General features: G+C 37.9%; 1 protein-coding gene across 4 annotated transcripts in view; it reads right to left on the minus strand.

The window, feature by feature from the left end:
• Positions 1-21,148, minus strand: part of CAMSAP2 (calmodulin regulated spectrin associated protein family member 2) — an 87,161-nt gene that overhangs the window by 9,129 nt on the left and 56,884 nt on the right. For all 4 annotated transcript variants that reach the window (XM_031048027.2, XM_031048026.2, XM_005148074.3 and 1 more), the window contains 7 exons: positions 20,738-20,877; positions 9,540-9,633; positions 8,400-8,493; positions 5,321-5,391; positions 4,776-4,845; positions 1,607-3,818; positions 354-490 (listed from right to left, as the gene is read on the minus strand). In XM_031048027.2, the coding sequence (XP_030903887.2) occupies positions 354-490; positions 1,607-3,818; positions 4,776-4,845; positions 5,321-5,391; positions 8,400-8,493; positions 9,540-9,633; positions 20,738-20,877 (2,818 nt within the window). The remainder of the gene's footprint in view (positions 1-353; positions 491-1,606; positions 3,819-4,775; positions 4,846-5,320; positions 5,392-8,399; positions 8,494-9,539; positions 9,634-20,737; positions 20,878-21,148) is intronic.

Genomic DNA, 21,148 nt, shown 5'->3' on the forward strand with positions numbered 1-21,148 from the left:
AAACCATGTTTATTAACTTGACTGCTGTGAGTAAGCATTTTGCATTTGTGCAGAAAGAAGCCCAAAGTTATTTGCTTTCCCTCAGAATAGAAAGTATAAGGCGGGGTAACACTCCGAGGAATTTCACCCAGGCCAGCAGGACACATGCATTGAGTCTGAGCTATAGACTGATGCACCTGCTGATTTTGCAGGGCCAGCTGACATGTGTCTTCACCTGAAATCCTCAGCACATCTGCATTAACTATTTTGGATATTAAAATGCAATTTTTTGACATGAAATTACGCTTTTAACTAAAGCAGACATTTCTGCGTTCACTGTTACCGATCATTTGCATCAGGACATGTAGTTTTACCTTGTCTCTTCCTTCTTATGTTCTAGTTCAGCTTCCAGCTGCTGCTTTCGAAGCAGAGTCTCTCTTTCTCTTCTCAAACGCTTCTCCAACAATGCTGCTCTTTTCATTGCCATATCATTTTCTGCCTTTTGATCATCCTGGCAGCAACAGTATTTGAAGAAAAAGGACCCAAAAATATCAAGATCTCTGAATTCAGCAACTGATTTTGCCAAGTCATTAGACACTTGATTCTATACACTGGGTTGCAATACCATAACATACTTATGCAGTATTTGAAACAAGTTTATTTTAAAAGATTTCTCTTAAGACTATGAAAAATTTTCATATAGGAATTTTTCCTTCCTATGTCAAACATACAATTCAGCTCCAGTAGGGAAAAAAATTAAGTGAAATATTTAAGTTTACAATCAGATCCCGCACTGCATAAACTTCTGTATCCAGCTTCAGAAGACTGTATCTGTATAGAGATGAAGGTAATTTATCACAAAAAGCAGTAACTATGTAACATATGGAGATAATTTATGCTGATCAAGCCAGGTGTTATGTTAGAACTGAGGAATGCTTCCAGACAAGCAAGGCATATCTCAGATGTGTGACACAAGATTTTGAGGTATTCCAAGATAGAAAAATCAGTGTCTGTCCATTACAGTTAAATGCACAATACAATGTGCATTATAGTTAAAAGCCTGTCTGAATACAACTCTTCAGGAAGACAACAGGGAGTGCTCCCAAATACCAACTTCAAAAGGGAGTCTTGGAAGACTATACTTCCTTAGCCAGCCAAGAGAGGCAAAAAGGCTCTCCCAAGTGCAACTTGGAGACGTTCAACATTTAGAAAAATGTATGTATGTTATGTACTTCAAAAACTTGTAGTTAAGTTTGGGGGTAGGGTGAGAAAGTGACTGTGAGATGTGAGCATATTTGTTTAAGGTCACCAAAGCTTATGCTAAAAAGAAATCATTCTTCATTCATCTTCATTCAGCATTCATCTTCGTCACAAAAAACTCCAAGTGCTCTTTTACAGTTATGAATGGAAAGGGATATTCTGGCATGCTCAGAACTGCAGTAAGGTAGAATCTCACCAGTCTTATGAGGTCAAATTAATCAACTGCAAAGATATGCTTGTACATTTAGAGTTGCAGAACTATCTGCTTTGACGTCAATAGAACATCATCACTGAAATCTTTATGTTAATTAAGAAGTTCCATTTCAAAAGCTTAATAGCAGACATACACATCCACTAGTTCTCTTACCTTGAAAAAGAATCCACAACAGACTTTCTGGTCATCCTCAAATTGCTCTTTGTCACTCTCACCTTCATATTTCTCAACAGATACTTCATTTTTTTCTGGTGGCTTCAAATCTGATAGAGAAACTTCAATTAAGTTAGCTGTTTTGGGAGCTGGTGGTGGTAGAATCGGTTGGCTTAGCTGATCTTCATTTGGGGTGAGGCAAACCATTTCTGTGATAGGCTGAGATAATACTTCAGAAACACTAGATTCTATAGGCTTAATCTCCTTTTCCTCCAAGTTCTTTTCACACTGTTTCAGCAATTTTGGTCCTTCTTCTTTTGCTACTTCTTCTGTAGATTTGACTTCCTTTGACAGATTTCCCCTTAACTGAGGTTCACTTATTTGTTCACCATCGTCTCCAAAGCAAACAAATGATCTAGTTTGAATGGGAACCTGACTTGGAGAAAATCTCCTCAAACGGGGAAGACTATCCACAGACCGTGGGGCAGTCAAGGTACGATTGAGAGGTGTTATTTTCAGTTCATTTGGCCTAGGAGTCCTTTGCATTTTAATGTGAAAAGAGGCATTCTTCCTGTTGGAAGACTGTGGAGACTGATGTGTAGAGCGAGGAGATTCCTGTGAGAAAGGCGCAGTGGGAGCTGGGGATCCTGTTTGCCTTGATGAAGACTTAAAGTCCCGAATCTGCTTCTGAGGAGAAGGCTGAGGAGGAGAAATAACCCAAGCCTGTTGCTCTCTCATCTGCATCAACATCTCCTGTTGAAGGGACAGACGTTGCATTTCTTGTTGCAAAAAGTGTAGGGAAGAGTTTAGTTTTTCAATAGATTTCGTATATTCTAAGATATCTCCTTCATTCAAGTTTTCTTCTGAGGGGCTTGCTAAACTCCATTGCTTTTCAGCATCCATAGGAGTAGCAGGAGATTTGAACCATTTGATATGAGAGTTTTCAGGGGTTTCTTTTATTAATTCTGAAGTCTTACTAGTTTGCTCATCTGATTTTTGATTTTCTTTGTCTTTCAACTGGTTACTGTCAGTGAATACCTTCTCGTCTTCAGCTCCTGCTGCTTCTTCTCGCAGAGGTGATACTCCATCACCTTTCTTTTTCACAACATTAAGAAATGCTGTTCTTCCCATCTTTTGACGCTGCTTCGTAAATGCAGCTTCAACTTTCTTCTTCTGTGCTTCAATGGCTCGCCTCTTTTCCTCTAGCTTCATCCTAAGATGTACCATTTCAGAAGCCAGTAACTGGGTCGTGTCTCTTCCTTGAGGAACAGATGCCTCCTCAGGAATATGAGTCCAAGCAACAACATGAGGGATGTTCAGCTCAGAACCTTCTGGTGTGGTTTTCTGAGAACTACTTCCACTGCTTCTACTATCTGTGTGATTCAACTTCCTGAATTTCTGCTCTGCAAAGCTAGTCATCTTAACCCCCGAACTTGAAGAAGCGCTGCTGCCTGCCTGTGATTTAGTGCTTACTGAGCTGGGGCAGGGACTTAGCTGATCTCTGTGATTGCCAGCTCGCATGTCGTAATCCTGGAGAAATTTAGATGGTTCTTCCATGTCAGAGTCCATGCTTACAGTATAATCCCTCAAAGAAGAATCCTCATCCATCGTCTCTGGAATATCTTCTGAAGGGACATGTATTCCAGTATCTACTTCTGTAGTGTCAGTCACAGGACTTAGAGCACCTTTTGTGTCTGTAATTACATCAGCAGTAGACTGATTTGGTTTAATGTTTGAATTCAAGATGCTCATTTCCTGATTGTGAAGAAAGAACCCATTTGTAATTTGGTCTGATGGGATAACTCTGGGAGATTTTTCAGTGTTATGAATTATCTGCAAAGCCTCTTCAATGCTTGGTGGCTCAATTCGATTGCCAAAATCATCCAAAACTGCCCTGTTTTGCAGAGCTCCATTTGGAAACCTGTAGTGGCTGCTTTCATTGGCATTTTTTTTATTTGTGTTAAGAGACTGATTGGCCCTTCTGTCTTTATGAGCTACTGTGTCCTTTTCCTCCTCAATATCTTGATTTTCCTCCTCTCCATTTACTGGTTTGAAGGACAGATTTTTTCTAGTATGTTTTGGCATGCGGTTGGTGTTTAGTGTAAGGCCTTCGTTGCTCACAGATCTAGTAATTCCTTTGTTTGGAGTAGATACTGGAATACTTTTTTCTTTGTCAAAAGAAATGTCAAATGAAACTCCATGCAGTGATGACCTAACAGAGATTAAAGAAAAAAACTGAGCAACTCATGATTATTACTACTACTACTGAAACATTAATATTTGGGTTTAAAATTACTTTAAGACTGTAGTATTAAAGGCACTGTTAGGTATACTATATTTGCCTATCTTCAAATACAATATAATAATTATACATATAAATACATATATTTGGTAAATACAAATAGAATAAAAATGCACATCAAAATGGAATATAACAACATTTTCTTCAGAGACAGACAATGCTTCTTATTATTTTGGAATAAATTCTGGGCATTTTAGGAAGATAGGGATTACCATAGCAAATGAGAAGGAAGGTGTGAAGAGACGCAATTTACACTTACTGAATAACCCATAATTCTTACTACTTTAACTTTGGTTTACACCTGACAGATTATTTATGACCAGCCTAAAACCCAAATCATTCTGCCTGATTGTTATTACTATTCACAAAATAATACAAGCCCTGAGCTTTAGGGATGTTACTCTTACCACTCTTAGCTGATTGCAATTAGTAAATGTGAACATATTTACTGCCAACAATTCAAATACCTAATGCAAACAATTCAAATATATTGTGGCTGCCCCATCTCTGCAGCATTCAAAGCCAGGTTGGATGGGGCTTTGAGCAACCTGGTCTAGTGGAAGGTGTTGCTGCCCATGGCAAAGGGTTCGAACTAGATGAGCTTTAAGGTCCCTTCTAACCCAAACCATCCTACGATCTCCATTATACCTCATTTCAACATAAAAACTAGATGGTTTATTTCTGATGTTTGTTTCCTGTTACTGTGTTCTTAACCCATGATACATTTTCTTTTTCTACTTCTGCAAGTCACTTACAAGAACTCTTATTAGGGGATTCTGAAAATCCAGACTACTATGGAGCATTTATTACTATTTATGACAAATAAATATTATCTTTTTAACCAGCTTGTACAGTAAGACTACTTACCTTTTTTCTTTGGGCCATGTCCCTACATACCCATCTACGTAAGACATTGACGTGGACCTTCTGATGATTCCTAAGTGAAATTAAAATAGAACCCAAGGTAACTGCTATGAAAAATGATTTTAACATCACCTTCTGTTATTTTAACAAATAAGTTTGCTTCACTACTTAGAACACTGCAATAACAAAAAACTGTTTCTATATAGAGATTACAAGTAGAACAACTGAGTCAATTTCACCCTGAATGTATATTATACCCCTCATTCCTCAAAGAATTTGCTATTAAAATATACTACAAATACTTGTTGTAAGCCATATTCTACAAAATCAAAACAGAAGTGAAAATAAAAAAAATCATGCACAACAGGTATGAACACAAACCTCCCATCCAAACATTTTGGAGATTACAAAACTCACTCATTAGCCTCTCATGTGAAGCTTTCCCAGTAATTTTTGCATAAATAATGAATAAACATAAGCAAGATAGCAATTAACTCAGAAGACCACACCTTGTCTCACTGCCTCTTCCACAAATCTTAAATTGTTACCTGGAACAGATGAATGAGGCTGCTGGGGTGTATGCACTTGGTGAGATGGTGCATAAGTTGGACTCTCCAATCTATAAAGCAAGAGGCATTAACTTAGAAGTAATGCATCAAAAGCCACATTACAAAAGGACAACCAGACTTCATGTCCTGGACCAACACAAAACCAGGTATCTTTTTTTGTGACAAGGAAGAAAGAGAGGTGTAATTCTCTCCTGGAAATATTAACTTATTCACTAAAAAGAGAAAACTGTAATTACTTTTAACTGGACCTACTTCAGACAGATCAAAAAGTCAAAAAGGTGTTTCTCCTATATAAGCAGCCACAGAGTGCCATAGTTTTGTTAACATTCTGTCTCCCCATTTATTCCATGTGAATGTCATTATTAGAAGATTCTAATTTTTAGGTTTTATTTTAGCAAAAACCCCAAACATAAATATGATAAAAAAAAGCCAGTTCCGGCTGGCCGCAGAACTAAGTATCAGATGCAGCTAGTATCATATACTTTTCATGCACCTCCCTTTTCATTTGCTTAGTCTGAAAGTCCTACTTAGTGTCTGGACTGCAATATGCAGTAGAAGTGGATAAAGGAGATTTTGTAACAGACGTGACTTTATAAATACAAACAATATATTCACTACTGTACCACTAATTACAAAGATTTCCTGTTTCTACTTACAACAGATACTTTTTTTTTTTTGCTTCATAGAGAAGATCTGTAATAGACTGTGTTAATCCTGAATAGGATTAACATGATTTCATGTTTCAATGAAGGTGCTCCTTCAAGAACAAAGACACATGCATAAAGATGCATGCATTTGTATGTAAAACACTTTTAAAGAAGCCAGACTTCACAAACACACTGGATTAAATCCTTTCATGTTTTCAGTTTTGTTCACTAAGTTGAAGAACACACTCCTTAAGTCCCTTTTTTAACCAGTAATTTTCAAACTGTTTACTGCTTTTATAGTTTATATACAGTGTGCTGTAGGAATGTTTCTAATTATCTGTGGGAAGGACATTCATATCATTTTAAGAAATACTCTTGTCTGACAATTACAAAAGCACCTTTCATAAGTATATGTTAAATTACTCAAAATGGGTTCTCATAAACTCCTAATTTTTTTGTGTTAATAACACTACACACTAGATACATGACCTATCTTTTAAATGGCATTTGAGATGTCTGTGGAGGTTTCAAAATCACAGATATAACTCTAAGTTATACTTAAAGAAAGGCACACTTTCAAAATTTCAACCAGCAGCCTCTGAAAATTTACTACCACAAAGAAAATCTCTATATTTCATTTTTTCTGAAGACATGACTGATTTTAGCACCATGACTGTGGTTCCATGGCAACCTAACTACTCACTGCCACTATCCCAATTCCTCCTCTGCGCTAGATCTGGATCTACACCCAATCCTCTGAGTCATTTCAAAGAGCTAAACCAGCAGAAAAACACTCAGTTTTCCCAGCAGAGTTAGGTTTTTTTTTTCTTTTGTGCACTGAAATGACAGTGTCAGACTCTCAAGGGGGCAGGAACGTGCAATTGGGACAAGGAGAAAGGCCAGGACCTGCAGGGAACAGGATCCTAAAGGGAACCTGCAACCTGTGTGTTAGATACCTATCATCTGAGGTAACTTCTCAGACCCCTCCTTTGTCCTACAATGCAGTAAAGTATCATCAAGCTGGGTGAAGTATGTTGGTTTATAAGGAAATATACAGCTCTTTATATTACTCATGGCTTGCTCTCATAATACTCTGACACAAAACCATACCCATCGCTTGTAAAGATACGAAAACAGTGCTGGGATGAGCTAGTACAATATGCAAAACACCACCCATAAGGGGTTCACCAATGGCTTTTACTGTATCTCAGGAAACATGAGCAATATGACAAAACATGTTGCTGGTAATTTACAGACTTGATAGTTAAATTTGGAATGGTAATGGCACCAAGAAACATAAAGGGTTTTGTGTTTTTGATTTGAATTCAGATGCTTATAGTAAAACTTCCAATTAGTCCTTTTCAGTTTAGAGGCCAAAAACCACCTGTACAGACAAAATGTACACATTTAGAGAAAAGGTAAATTTATTTGGATGAAGAAGGTATTATGTTACTGGCAGAATTTGTAAGATAAATGCATAGTTAAGGCTTCAGCTGTGGGGATTTTTTTATGGTGAAGACGACAGACTTCTCTTGTGTTGTTCAGTATTCATCAACTAACTTCATTTACATTTAAAGGAAATCTCCACAGTTCTCTACAGCACAAGAATAAGTCTGGCGCAAAACTCTTCAGTTTATTTTGGCTTGAAGTGTAACTGACACATGATTTGCTGTCTTCATAGAACTTCTAAAAGATAAACCACTCAAGTTTTGTTCATGAAAGGCTTCTTTACTGTAAGAGTGACAGAGCACTGGAACAGGTTGCCCAGGGAGGTTGTGGAGTCTCCTGCGTTGGAGATATTCAAGGCCCGCCTGGACAAGTTCCTGTGTGATGTACTCTAGGTTATCCTGCTCTTGCAGGGGGGTTGGACTAGATGATCTTTTGAGGTCCCTTCCAACCCTCGGGATTCTGTGATTCCGTGTGACTCTAAAAGGGTGACATCAGGTTGAAAGCCACATACAAACAGTGATTTTTACTGTAAACCTTTCTTTGTTCTGTATGACAGTCACAGTTACAAGCCGTTTGTCGGACTGTATGCAGTGGCTCTGCAATTTGCAAACTGCCTTGGGAATCCCTGTTGCAAAAGACAGATTCAAAATTGTTTCTTACTCTTCTTTTGTTTCTTACTCTTAGTTTGGAGAGTGGCAAAACAACAGCACGCTGACCAAGTAGCAAATACGAACTGTACAAACATGAACATGTAGCCTGCCATGCGACAGGGCAGTGCAGGAAACAGCTGAACTATAACATCTTCCACAAAATTCTACAGACTGCTTTGTAATTCAACCCCTGAGCACTGCAAAAAGGCAGCAAAACTAAATAAAAACCTGTGGATTTTATGTGATTTGTGTGTTTTTTGTATGATTCTGAATAGAAAGGATAAGATTGTGAAACAGTACTAGTGACATTACCTGGCTAAAAAGTCAGAACCAGATGGGCCATCCACATAATTTCTTCTGTTAGCATTCAAGCTGTGAGCAGAAGCAGCATCTTTTGCAGGTTCAGCTACCAGAAAGAACAAAGCTCAAGTTATTATAGTTCAGTATTCAGTTAAAATACATGGTAAAAAGCCTGTATGAAATAAATTGAAGTAATGATTTCCAAAGATTTAAGACTTTTCATTGGTTCAATTATTTAGATTAAAAACCAGTCACTTCCTTTCAGCTCTACCTCCTCCCAAGTTCCCATACTGGCATTATTTAAGGTAATGGAGAATGACAAAAATTACTAGAAAAGGAAAGGGAAGACAGAGAAAAGAACTGAAAAAGGGAAACAAAATTAAAAACAAACAATCTTTTTAGAAACAATATGCTCCTTCTGGAAGAAATTTTGCTGATAAAATTTTTTTCCCCAAAACTCTTAGACTAACTTTTCAGCAAGAAAATTGTATTTTGGTTATATCGTAAATTAGTTAGAAAAAAAAGAATCAGATCTCTAATTGCTATAAAGCATATAAATTAAAAAAGGTATAAAAGTAATGTAACGAAAATCTCTTCCTAGCTCTTGGAGGCACAGTCCTAGCCCTGCTGTATGAATGTTTAAGTTACCATGACTCTGGACGCATTAGCAGGTGTGAAGATCTAACCTAGAGGTGGGCTTTTAAATTTGAGAATTTACTGATGGAAGACTGTGCCTTTGTATCGAGGTACAAATGCAATTTTAAATTAACTATCTGTCTAGTTTCCCCAGATTTATATTCCTTTCTCTTGGTATCTTTTCCTCAGCAATAAATTCTGTTCTTGGCTCCTTATTATGTCTGTAATCCCTATATAAGCATAAATGGATTCCAGGCTTGTTTTGGTCAGGAAAATTTGCAAGTGATTATACCACAACAATTTATATGAGTTTTTGGTAACAGACAACAAAACCTAATTATGATTCATGAGATGAGATGAAGATTAACACAAAGAAAGAGTACTTTGCTCCTTCTTTAAAGGGGTTGTACATTGCCAAATCCTGTTAACTAAAATATTCACTGTATTTGTGAACACAATGGCAATCTGTTCACATACATACAAAACCCATGGATGTTAAAATCAATCCTTAATTACCTTGAGGATGTGCAACAACACGAGGCTGCACAAATGATGGCTTTACCACTTCAAACCACCAGAACAATTCTGCCATGAACACCATGTAGTTGCTCTACCAATTAAACAGAAAGAGATATTAATATTAAAACACAATCCTGCAAATAAATAGACTAAGCAGCATTCTGGATATGCTTCCTCATTTCATCTAGTTTAGAATCTCTTCTCTGAGATTCTCTTTTCTGATTTCTTAGAAAATGAGGTCAGTAAGTCCAATCTGCAGTACCAAGTATTTAATACACATAACTTGACCAGATTTTAACTGGTTAGGTTGAAGTGTTTCATAATAAACATATGCTCAGGCCTGATGTCTTGCAGGGCAGAGAGCACAGAATGGTTGGAAAAAGATGCTGTCAAACATATTATCCTTTTCAATTAAAAAAAGAAACATCTACGTGAGCATTAAATTGCGAAATCATAATTAAACAGCTTCGTGAAAACAGTTTGTTTAAAACTGAATGAAGAGTTTCAAGCGGCAGCAATGTCTCTTCTGGGCTTTGTGTCAATAAAGAAATCTGAGCTGACTTAGAAAAATGTGAACAATTACCCAATTTCTGTATTTTTAAACAAAGATAAGGAAAAATCTACTTATAAATAAAGGATATTAGTTGAGCATGTAACATTCTTTGGTATGGGACAGAATTCTTAAGTCTATTTACGATAAAGCCTATAGCTTACCCTGGTCTTCACTACTTGCTCTGGCTTCTGCCATTTCTGAACTCTTGTGGGAAACAGTATAGAGTGCCTGGGTGATGTTTGCTTTGAGCAAGGACAGTTGTAGTTTTGGTTTTGTTTTGTTTTTTTTTTTTAAATAGATTTGGCTTCCACATTTTCTGTATGACTCAAGATTATTTTCAGCATAGACTTTGCTATTATAGATGTTAATAGAGCCATGTTTATACATACAAAACATTCTCCTAGCAGAGCATGGGATATTTTCCTAATTTCCAGCTCTTTGTGAGCAGTAAGACTTTCAACTTGTCTCCAAGAAAACCTTGCTGCAGATGAAGAATTGCATTTGGGCTCCCTGAATAAATGCATAGAGTCTTTTAAAATTAATTTAAACTTACAAATAGTTTACTCATTCAATTTCGCAGAAAGAAAGATGTGTTGCAAAAAGACCAACACATCAACACTTTTTTTTTCTGAAGGATTTTAGAAGAATGAGGGTTATTAAATATCAGGTATCAAGCTACAGAGTTGTAAGAGTGTAGTAAATGTTTTTAGCTGACAGTTCTTTAACAAAGAGCTGGCCAAGCTGGACAGAGCCTTGAGTGATATGGTTTAGTGGGAGGTGTACCTACCCATGGCAGTGGAGCTGGAACTAGATAATCTTAAGGTACTTTCCAACCCTAAATATTCTATGATTCTAAAAATCAGACAAATTCTGAGAAAGTAAAGCCAGTGGCACACGGTTTCTACATTAACTTTTTCTTTGTCCAACAAAAATTTTTCTGGTTGATTGAGGCATATATGGCTACGAAGTCTAAGTCTTCTGCTGTCAATTCACCAGAGAAAAATCTAAGCAGAAAGATGAAGCTTTTTGTTATGCATTAGAAAAAGAAGAAAATTGCTTTGTATTTGGTGACGGACAAATTAACTTTCCATTCCATAACTACATAAATAGGCAAGTTTTCTCATATTCAGTGTTCAACCCTATATTCAAGCACACCTGGTGTGTGCCCACAAAGGATGTACTCAAATTAAAGATTGCATTGAAACTATGTGAGACTTCAATTTCAGACTTCTTTCGACAGCTTCCTTATGTTTTCAATCTCTAAAATGTCAAATTCCATTGTCGCTGTAACTTTGTTGCCTTAAAAATGCATACTCAAAACATGGAGTGTGAGCAAATGTATGCCAAAATTATGAACAAAATACTATTTTATTTCAGAAATACACCACAGGCATAGGGCTAAGACCAATTTTTTTTCTTCCTTTTTTAAATAAAAAAAAATCACAACATAAATATTTAATAATAAATGAGATAACCTCAAATTTGGATCAGTAAATTGGAAAATTTTCTTTTCAATATCTGACACTTTTGATTCAGATTTATTTTCTGAATATTTCTAATGTAGATAAATCTTTACTCCAGCAAAGGGTTACTCTTAAACTGAAAGCTGCTCAGACTCTTTAGTACATGGTCAGGGGATCAACCAGATGTTGCCATAGTTATTACATATAAGCTATAAATAGACTAGGAAAAACCCTGTCCCTGCTTATACAGCATAGAGTAACTGAATGAGGAAAAGTTCATAGCAAAATCTTTTCCACTGATTTCATCAGGAAGCAATTTACATAAAGAAAAAAAACAGATGTACTTCTCAGACAAAATATGATTTTTAATACTATTTTTGAGTATTACAATTTCTACAATTTCTTTTAGCATTTCCTGCTCCCCTCTCCTCCCTTCAAACTTATAATTTGTTTAACACAAAAAATGAATTATAAAATGTTCTAATTATAGCTTGTCCCCATCTGAAATAATACAGGTTTTAACACTCCAATTCTTATATTTATGTTGAAATGCTGCCTTTAGTAGTGTGGCTGTTCTATGAAGGACTCAGACATTCCTTCTGAGATTATTTTCTACACAGTCTTGAGCTACTGCAGGACAGCTTGTTCTGCCAAAAATCACCTAAGCACTGTTTACTAAAGTAAAGAATGAAACTGCTGGTTGCATAGCAGCTTAGAATTGAGGCTACTCTAGATGTTTGACGCTGAAACATGACAGAAACTGCATTTTCTCAAAAGTTATTATTAGTCAGAAAGGGATGTTAATCATGGTGATCAAATGGGAAGACTGACGATCAGTAACTTAATCTTTTGGAAAAGCTAACTGTGTGTCTGTAGCAGTCGTGCTAACCAGGGCCAGAAAGAACATAGGTATTATTTCCACAGATTTTGCCTTGATTATACCAACAGAACTTCTAAAAGCTAATCATGATTATCACATGCACATATTCACAAAAATACTCAGAAACAGAACAGTATTTTCATACTAGTAAAAGAAAAACCCTGAGCTCTGAACAGTTCAGATAGGCTCAAAATCACTTAACAGCAGATGGCAGACTTGCAGCTTTATAGGTGCTTTATTTGAGAACCATCCTGATTTAATTTTTCCAATTTGATATGTGCAGACTGTTCATCAGATGTATGCAGTCAGCTGTACTACTGCTTGCATTTTATGTATTCCATCTTCTAGTACTTACAATAAAAATCCTTCTGTTTAACTGCTTACCAAATTTTGGAAGGCTATCTTATGGAAAACAAAACAAAACAAAACTAACTCCCATATTCTGAGTATAAAATCTAAAGTCATTACTTGCTTCTGTAAAAAAAAGAGATATCAGCTAGCTTGCTTTGTAAAATTTTATACAAAAAAAAGATAAGTTATTTTAATACGTCTATTACTCTTCCATAATTTTTAAATAATGATTAATTTTTAAATCAAATGAAATAAGAGAAACAGTACTTCCAATCTTGCCACTTAAAATAATTTTTATCCCTTCTAATATTTATAGGTTCTAGATCTGCATATTTATAGAATAGTAACTACAAGGTCATATATACAAATGATACAAATAATTTCTAATCAGGCTTAAAACCACTAAAATTAAATGCAAAACTACCCATAGATACTTGTAGAAATTTTCTCAAAATGAACAGAAATATACACTGTAAAATTTCTGTCACAATGCACATTAAAATCTCTGTTCAGCAGGCCAGGAAAGTAAGTTACGTCAAATGCAAATCCATAGTTTCGATGTTATGGAATTGCCAACATAAATGGCATCCAGACCCAAGGAAATTGGAGTGTTTTCAAACGATCTTGACAAGGCCATATTACAGCTCTATGTACGATCCCTGCACTACCAGTTTCTCCTGCCACGGTTAATAAATGCCACAGCAACTCAAGTTGAAAACTCCTGTATATCTTGTTTCAGACCAGAACAAAGAAGTGGGAAAGCTGGTTGATTAACACAGGTGAAATCAAACCATGCGGCTTCTCTTTAAATAATGAGTCAGGAACATTTGGTCCCTCTCAGGAGGGACATCTCCTCTTACAAAACTGTTCCCTGGTTGAATCTTCCTCTTCATTCCTGATCCTGAATCCTTTTGAAGCAGACAGATGGGAATCAAATCATGACTCCCACCATGCATACCTGCCTCACCAAACACAGACAGCTGCTCTCGCAGGTCCTTAAGGAATACATATGCATGCTTACAGGGACTTCAACTATAAATTCAGGCTTAGGTTAGGTGCCTGATTGCAGTGGCTTTTTTCATTGAGACTGGAGGGTAAGCTGCACATGTGTGGTTATCATTTAGCACTCAATTTCTAGGATTTATCTATGTCATGGGTTCAGCAGTAGCAGTCATTTTTTCTCCTTCTTGGTAGCTGGTGCAGTGCTGTGTTTTGACTTTCAGGCTGGGAACGGTTGCTGATAGCAAGTATGTTTTGAGTTACTGCTCAAATGTTTGGTTTTGTTCAAGGCCTTTTCTGAGCTCATGCTCTGCAGGGGAAGGAGGGAGGCTGGGAGGAAGGAGAGAGAGGACACCTGACCCAGGCTAGCCAAAGAGGTATTCCACACCATAGCACGTCATACCCAGGAGGTAACCGGGAGAAACCCAGAAGGGCTGGAGCTCTGGGGGGATGGAAAAGGTATTGGTCAGTGCTCGGTCAGGTGGGGGGGGTGAGTTATGGGTCAGTGGCTGGTGAGGTGTTGTATTCTCTTCACTTGTTATTGGCTTTATCATTATTATTTGTAGGAGTAATGGCAGTAGTGATTTGTGTTGTGTCTTAGCTATTAAACTGTGCTTATCTCAATCAGTGGGGGCTGCATTCTTTGGATTCTGCTTCCTAACTCTCCGGGAGTTGGGGGAGCAAGGGGGGGAGTGAGTGAATGAGCTGTGCAGACTTGGTTTAAATCACGACAGTTCTTTTTGGCGCCCAACATGGGGCCCTTGGGGTTGAGATAACAACAGATCTGAGCGGATTTATGGTCACTCATCACAATGCTGATTTATTGGCTCTCAGAGTTTTTTCTCTGGATCTCAGAGTTTCAGGATTTTGCCAGGTACTCTGAGTATGGATTAGATGTATTTGTGTTTATCAATCATGGGGCTTGGGCTAAAGTTTTTGTGTCACTGTACTTTATGGCAATGACTTTTAACACGGGGGGGCTCCAGCAGCAGGGGGGGATGGACATGGCCGTGGACTTGGACTTGTACCAGGCCATCCAGCTGCTCTTCACCATCCTTGTCCTTGTCCTCACCTCCGTCTGCGTGAGGCTGCGTGAAACCGGGAAGGAGCGGCCCCGGGAGCTGCCAGTGGCTGAAGCTGCCAGGGAGAGCGGCTCCAGGAACCAAACAGCTGTGGCAGAGCAGTGGGAGCAGGCGGGGGAGGAGCGGAAAGAGGCAATAGCCGAGCAGCAGGACCAGGCGGTGGAGGAGCCAAGTCCTGCGGCCGTTCCCTACCCCACAGCGGCTGAGAGTATCCCCAGGAAGTCACCTGCTGAGCCCCAGGAGGATGCAGGAGACCACACAGCACTTCCCAACAAGGCAGAGGAGGAAGATCTGGATTTGGGAGAAGAGAAGCTGGTGGTGGGAGAGCTGGCAAGTACGGCAGTTACATGAGCCCCAGTGACAAGTGCAGCAGCAGCAGCTGAGAGTTCTGATGGTTATGAATGGTTTTTGGGTGCCCTTGGGACCTGCCTGCTGACTGTGATAGGGATCAGCATGTTGGCACACACAGAGAGTGTGTTCTATCCACAGTCATTTTGTCTGATCCCCAAAGTTAAGCAGAGTCAGGTTTGGGTCTTGTCTAAGGTTAGACAAGGATATAGAAGCACCAGGAGACCGTCTCCAAGGCTGGACAGTAATAAGTGGCAGGGCATGTGGGAAAGTATAGGTGAGTATCTGGTCCACTGGACCTCTCCAGTGCTTTGGAAGCACTGGAGATGGAAGGCAGCTGTATGGAGTCCCCAGCAGCAAGCTGTAGAACTGCTGAAGGAGACAGTGAATGATTTTGAGCCTGGTGGGCCCAGATACTTCAGGCCATCAGTCCAGAGTTGCAACATAGAGATTGACTCAGGATTGAGGGGTGGACTTAAGAGTGATGGTGTATTGAAAATGTGGAATCTGGGCATGACGTGAATGGTATGGAATAAGGGGTGGATAATGTCATGGGTTCAGCAGTAGCAATCATTTTTTCTCCTTCTTGGTAGCTGGTACAGTGCTGTGTTTTGACTTTTGGGCTGGGAACAGTTGCTGATAGCAAGTATGTTTTGAGTTACTGCTCAAATGTTTGGTTTTGTCCAAGGCCTTTTCTGAGCTCATGCTCTGCCAGGGAGGAGGGGAGGCCAGGAGGAAGGAGAGACAGGACACCTTACCCAGGCTAGCCAAAGAGGTATTCCATACCATAGCACGTCATACCCAGGAGGTAACCAGGAGAGACCCAGAAGGGCTGGAGCTCTGGGGGGATGGAGGAGGTATCGGTCGGTGCTCGGTCGGGCAGGGTGGAGTGAGTTATGGGTTGGTGGCTGGTGAGATGTTGTATTCTCTTCACTTGTTATTGGCTTCATCATTATTGTTTGTAGTAGTAGTAGCAGTAGTGATTTATGTTATACCTTAGCTATTAAACTGTGCTTATCTCAACCCGTGGGGGCTACATTCTTTGGATTCTCCTCCCCAACTCTCTGGGAGTTGGGGGAGCGAGGGGGAGGGAGTGAAAGAGCTGTGTGGACTTGGTTTAAACCACGACAATCTATATGATGAATCATATAAAAACTGAACACAGTTTTTCACATCTCAGAGGATGTGATGCTGATTCTATCTTCTACTTATGTCATCTGTGAAGTCACCATCAACATTACATCAGAAAGTACAAGTATTCAAAACTGCTCAAGTGCAATAAATATTTTCAGCATAAAACAATCTTTTAGATATTATATTCTCCTGTGCAATTCAGTGGGGGGGGGGGGGGGGGGGGCGCAAAAAAAGGGAAAAGGAAGTCCAGAAACTAGTGACTCCATCTTTGACAGTACATGTTTGTTCTGTCTGCTCTGATTGGTAACACTGCAAAAATAAAGCACCTATTCTATGTGCTTAGCTGTGGTTCTGCACAATTCAGAGTCTGGCTCACATTTAGGTCAGAGGAGAACCCTTCACAGACAAGAAACAGCAATCATCTCAGACTTGCTTCATTTCACACTCTGAAAGCTTTCATTCTGAACAAACGTGCCTTCTGCACGAAACAGCAGTCAAAGACAGGGCGCATGCATCCTGTGACCACAGGACAGTACCTCTTACATGCAGACAAAAGAGTATAAGATTCTGTGCAAATACACACCTAAAGAGACAAGTGAACACCTTGTGGGAGTTTCTAGGCACCTTCCCCAAAGCTACTGGTGGGTCATTATGATCCCTTACTTCTGGGAGGCCAGTGGGTTCCACCCTAGCCCAGTAAAAATTATTGACAGTGTGAACTGTGAAAGCAAATGAATGCATTGTTTGAATAGTTCTCTTATCAATAAATGATTAATTCTATCGATAATAGCCCTCAAATTACTAAAAGGTTTTCTAATATTAGTTGTGATCTGTGTCTCATCCTGACTCAATCTTGTGTCAGTGAAAAGACAGCGTACAGTATGTGTAGATTAAATGAGTAACATGAGTTTAAGATCACTATTTAAAAAGAAACAAACAAAAAAAAAATCCCCAAACTCACATGTTTTTGAAGGCTCAGCTAAAGAAACACAAAAGATAATTTAACTGTGCGTCAACTGATTCAATGTCAAGTTCCTATGTGCGCTCTCATATCACGGCAAACATCAAATGATTCAACCTGTCAGTATCCTCTTTGAATGTTAACCTCATAATCACTTCCTAGACTCAGTTCTTAGATCTGAAATCTATGGTCCTACTGGAATAGGAGAGAATGATCTAAAAATATGAAAAGTTTAACCAAATACTACCAAAGATGTTTTTCCTCTTACAGAAATACTTTCAACACGTATATAGTGACAAATGGAACATATGAGATGGACTTTCTTCTTTCTCTCCAGGGACCATACATGCCCATCACAAAATCCCTTCAGGAATTATAGATTCCATAAGACCTTTATTCAAACCAGAAATACTAAATACTACTACACTGCAATGCTAATAAACAGTTGGGCCAAAATAGTAAAGTAGTCTTAACCGTTTCGCAGGGTGGTTTGTGCTTCCTGTGATAGCACTTCATGCAAGTTCTTTTATTTGTCTTTATCTGTCAAGACATAATAAAATAGCTCTTTCAGTTCTATGCAATTTCCTATACGTAGGTGAAGAACAAGATACATAAAAAGAAAAACCCCATCTCAGGATAAAACTTCTTAAAAGCGAATGGAAGAGGGAGGATCAGGTCAAAAAAGCAATCTGCACAACTGAGAAGAGATCCAAGATTTTCTGTTCTTTCCTCCTTGTTAAGTATGCAGAGAGGACTCAGAAAATAATGTGATTATTTTTATGGAATCTCTCTTGACTTGTGTTTGCCTGTCTCAAATGCAAACAACCAGGAACCAGCACAGTCCCTTGGTGGTGCCTCCAGCATCCATGGAATGTATTCAAATATTTTTTCTTGAACCTTAGTAGCCCTGCCTTAGAAAACATCTTATGAAGAACTTCACTAATGTATTTTTCTCAGAGGAGGAGAAATGGGCAAGTGAGAAGCCAGAAAACTTACTTTCTGTTTCCTTTGATTATGACACATTAAAGCTGTCTAGAAATCCAGACAAAGCCTGTTTCTTCTCTGTGTTAAAGGAGAACTAAGCAACCAGTTTCATCTGCTGCAAAATGTGAGAGCCTATATTAAAGGCTCTGGATGCTTAAATGAAGTTTTAAATTAACCTTTGTTTCTGTGCATTTTGATGGGAAAGCCAAAAGTAGGCACAGTCACATTGGTCAAGTCCTGCACTAAATTTCTGTATCTTGTAGTTGATTTAATGTAACTGGACAGTGAAGTGTGCCAAGTGAAGAATGTAAGGTATGCATTTTCTGCTTGATTATTTTCAGAGAAAGAAGCTCTGCCCCCTTCCTTCTCAAGAACTAGCATCAAGTCAGGACACCCAGTGTAATTTCTAGGACCACACAAAGCACAGCACTGTAATTTGAAAAACTCAACTGTATTTTTTTCTCTTGAGGCTTTTCACAGTAACATATCAGCAGTTTTGTTCTTTTTATTCTTTCTGTTACCACTATGACACATAGCAGACTTCTAAACGAAAGCATAGTGCCACCTACTGTGCTTACAGGTCATCCTGAAATCAAATAGACATTTTTGTTGATGAATAAAGTTACCTGAAATGAAGACCAATGCTTCTATAAATCCTAAAACTTGGCATTATATGCATCTTCAGATGGAGAGAAGGGTGACTGCTATTAACCAATTTAATTCAATGTGTAATATTTAACATATAAATTTAAAATGCAAGTTTTTTCAAAGTAACTAAAATTCTTTGGAGAGTATGTACATTTATAAGAACTTACTCTAATCAGATGCACTGGAAAACTAAGAAAGAGCTCCTTTAACTCTGAATTTATTTGGAAAGCAAATTAATTCTCAACACTGGAAAAACAGAGTTTAGCACTAGCCAAAGTTTACGTGCCAAGCTTCAGAAGAAAAAAATGGCAGCTTTTCTCTGTAGCGTTTACATCTAAGTAAGTAACCACACCACAACAACTTGTAAAAACATGATCAGTACCAGAAATACTCTAAAATACTTGAAAAAATTCTAAACCCCCTCTAAAAACAAGTGTTCAGAAACAGCGAAATTACTAAGTCAAACCATTACTATAAAAATGGAACACAAATGAAACTGAAAAATAATGAATTCCATTTATTCCTTGTATCTGTAATCAGAGAGAAACAATCAAACACAGTGAAGGAGTCTTACTCAATATCACTCAATATGGTTGTAGGACCATATGCTGGGAAACTACAAACAAGAGGCTGCGATACAGCAGGCATTTTACAAGAATGTAGGCAATCACTGAAATGAAAAGAAACCAAAAGCTGATTGAAAACTGTCACTACACAACTTTGCATACACAATATAAAACAGCAATAGCTAAGTAGTCTAGACTTAAGTCCTACTGCCCTTACTCACACTGTCAGCTAATTACTTAGTTGAAAAGGATTGGGTTCAACCCTGCGGGAGACAAAGCTGCATTCAAGCTCTGGCTTCTGTGGCTCTGTTTCTGAGATAGCTATAAAAGCACTGAAATGGCCCAAATATCTAGAAACCAGTTACATACCATCTGAAATGGATATGACTCCTCCATAAAAATAATATTTCATTCCCTAAAGGCAGGCCAACAAGAATCTTAAGCAAACAAAGGTTGTTTTATATAGAAGAAAGTCTTATGGAAACACAAGACTGAAAAATTAAAGCTACAATTAGGCAAGAAATAATTTGATTACGCCTTGTCCTTTCACACAGGCTTAAAAACGATAGAATAAGCAGAATCAGGGTGGCTTTTTTCCCTCTTTCTAGAGTGAAATTTTAGAATGACTGAAAACACTTAATAGCTTATTCAAACAACTGTAGCTCTTGGGATAGTGTTCCTGCTGTGTTCCAGGCATAAAGCTATTAGATAGTATAATGAAATTAACTCAGAAGTTTATATTTTCACAGAAAAGTGAAAAAGAAGCTTTAAGGTTTTAAATTATGAAGTTATTGTATATGCAGAAATGAGTAAGAAGGGTGAGTAATAATTCCATAAGCAACGCTTAAATATTCTTTTTGTTAAAGTTTAATAAATTTAAACTAATGCAGATCACTATTACATGTTAACAGATATACCACAGGTTATATTCTTTAGCTAAAAATGAAATTATAAGAAAAGAGACAAAATGTGAAATAGTTTTGCAAAAATCAAAGGTTTTAGAAATACTGTCACAAGTCCTTTTTAAAAAAATATTTCAGAACTACTATAACAATGTAACTGCCAAACAAAACTGCGAGTTCTACTTGACGCTGGAATTTGCATGTTGCATGCAATGCCACTTTTCATACAGCAGAAGACCAAAAAAGACTAAATATATCATTAGCAAAACAGTCCTGTGGACACTGCTTGCAGTTTTACTTATCTATTTATTGGGGTTTTTTTACCTTTATTGAAGAAGCTGCATAGAGCATATCCTCAAGACTAAAGTGGCAGCACTGGTTAAGGTATTCCTGGCAAAATTCTTGAATCAACTGTAGATTATACAGACTGTCAGCCAAAGACATTGTCTCTTTCAAACAAATATCTAAAAAGAAGAAAAGCAAAGATTAGATACAGGTACAGATTTGCAAAATGTGCTTTTTGCTTTGCTGGATTCTTGAGTATTTTCTAGATAAATTCAGACCTCTTACCCCACGGCTTTTATTTTTCTATTTCAGAAACTTAAGAAATGATGACTATATTTTATCTTTCAGTATTATATTTTTAGACATTTTTCTAAGCATTAGTTTTTTTACCCCCTATTAAGAAGTTGTTGTGGGTGTTTTTTCCTGTTTTGCCTTTTGTGAAAACAGGAG

Source organism: Melopsittacus undulatus, chromosome 6 (assembly GCF_012275295.1).
Source record: "Melopsittacus undulatus isolate bMelUnd1 chromosome 6, bMelUnd1.mat.Z, whole genome shotgun sequence".
In the NCBI taxonomy this organism is placed as follows: domain Eukaryota; kingdom Metazoa; phylum Chordata; class Aves; order Psittaciformes; family Psittaculidae; genus Melopsittacus; species Melopsittacus undulatus.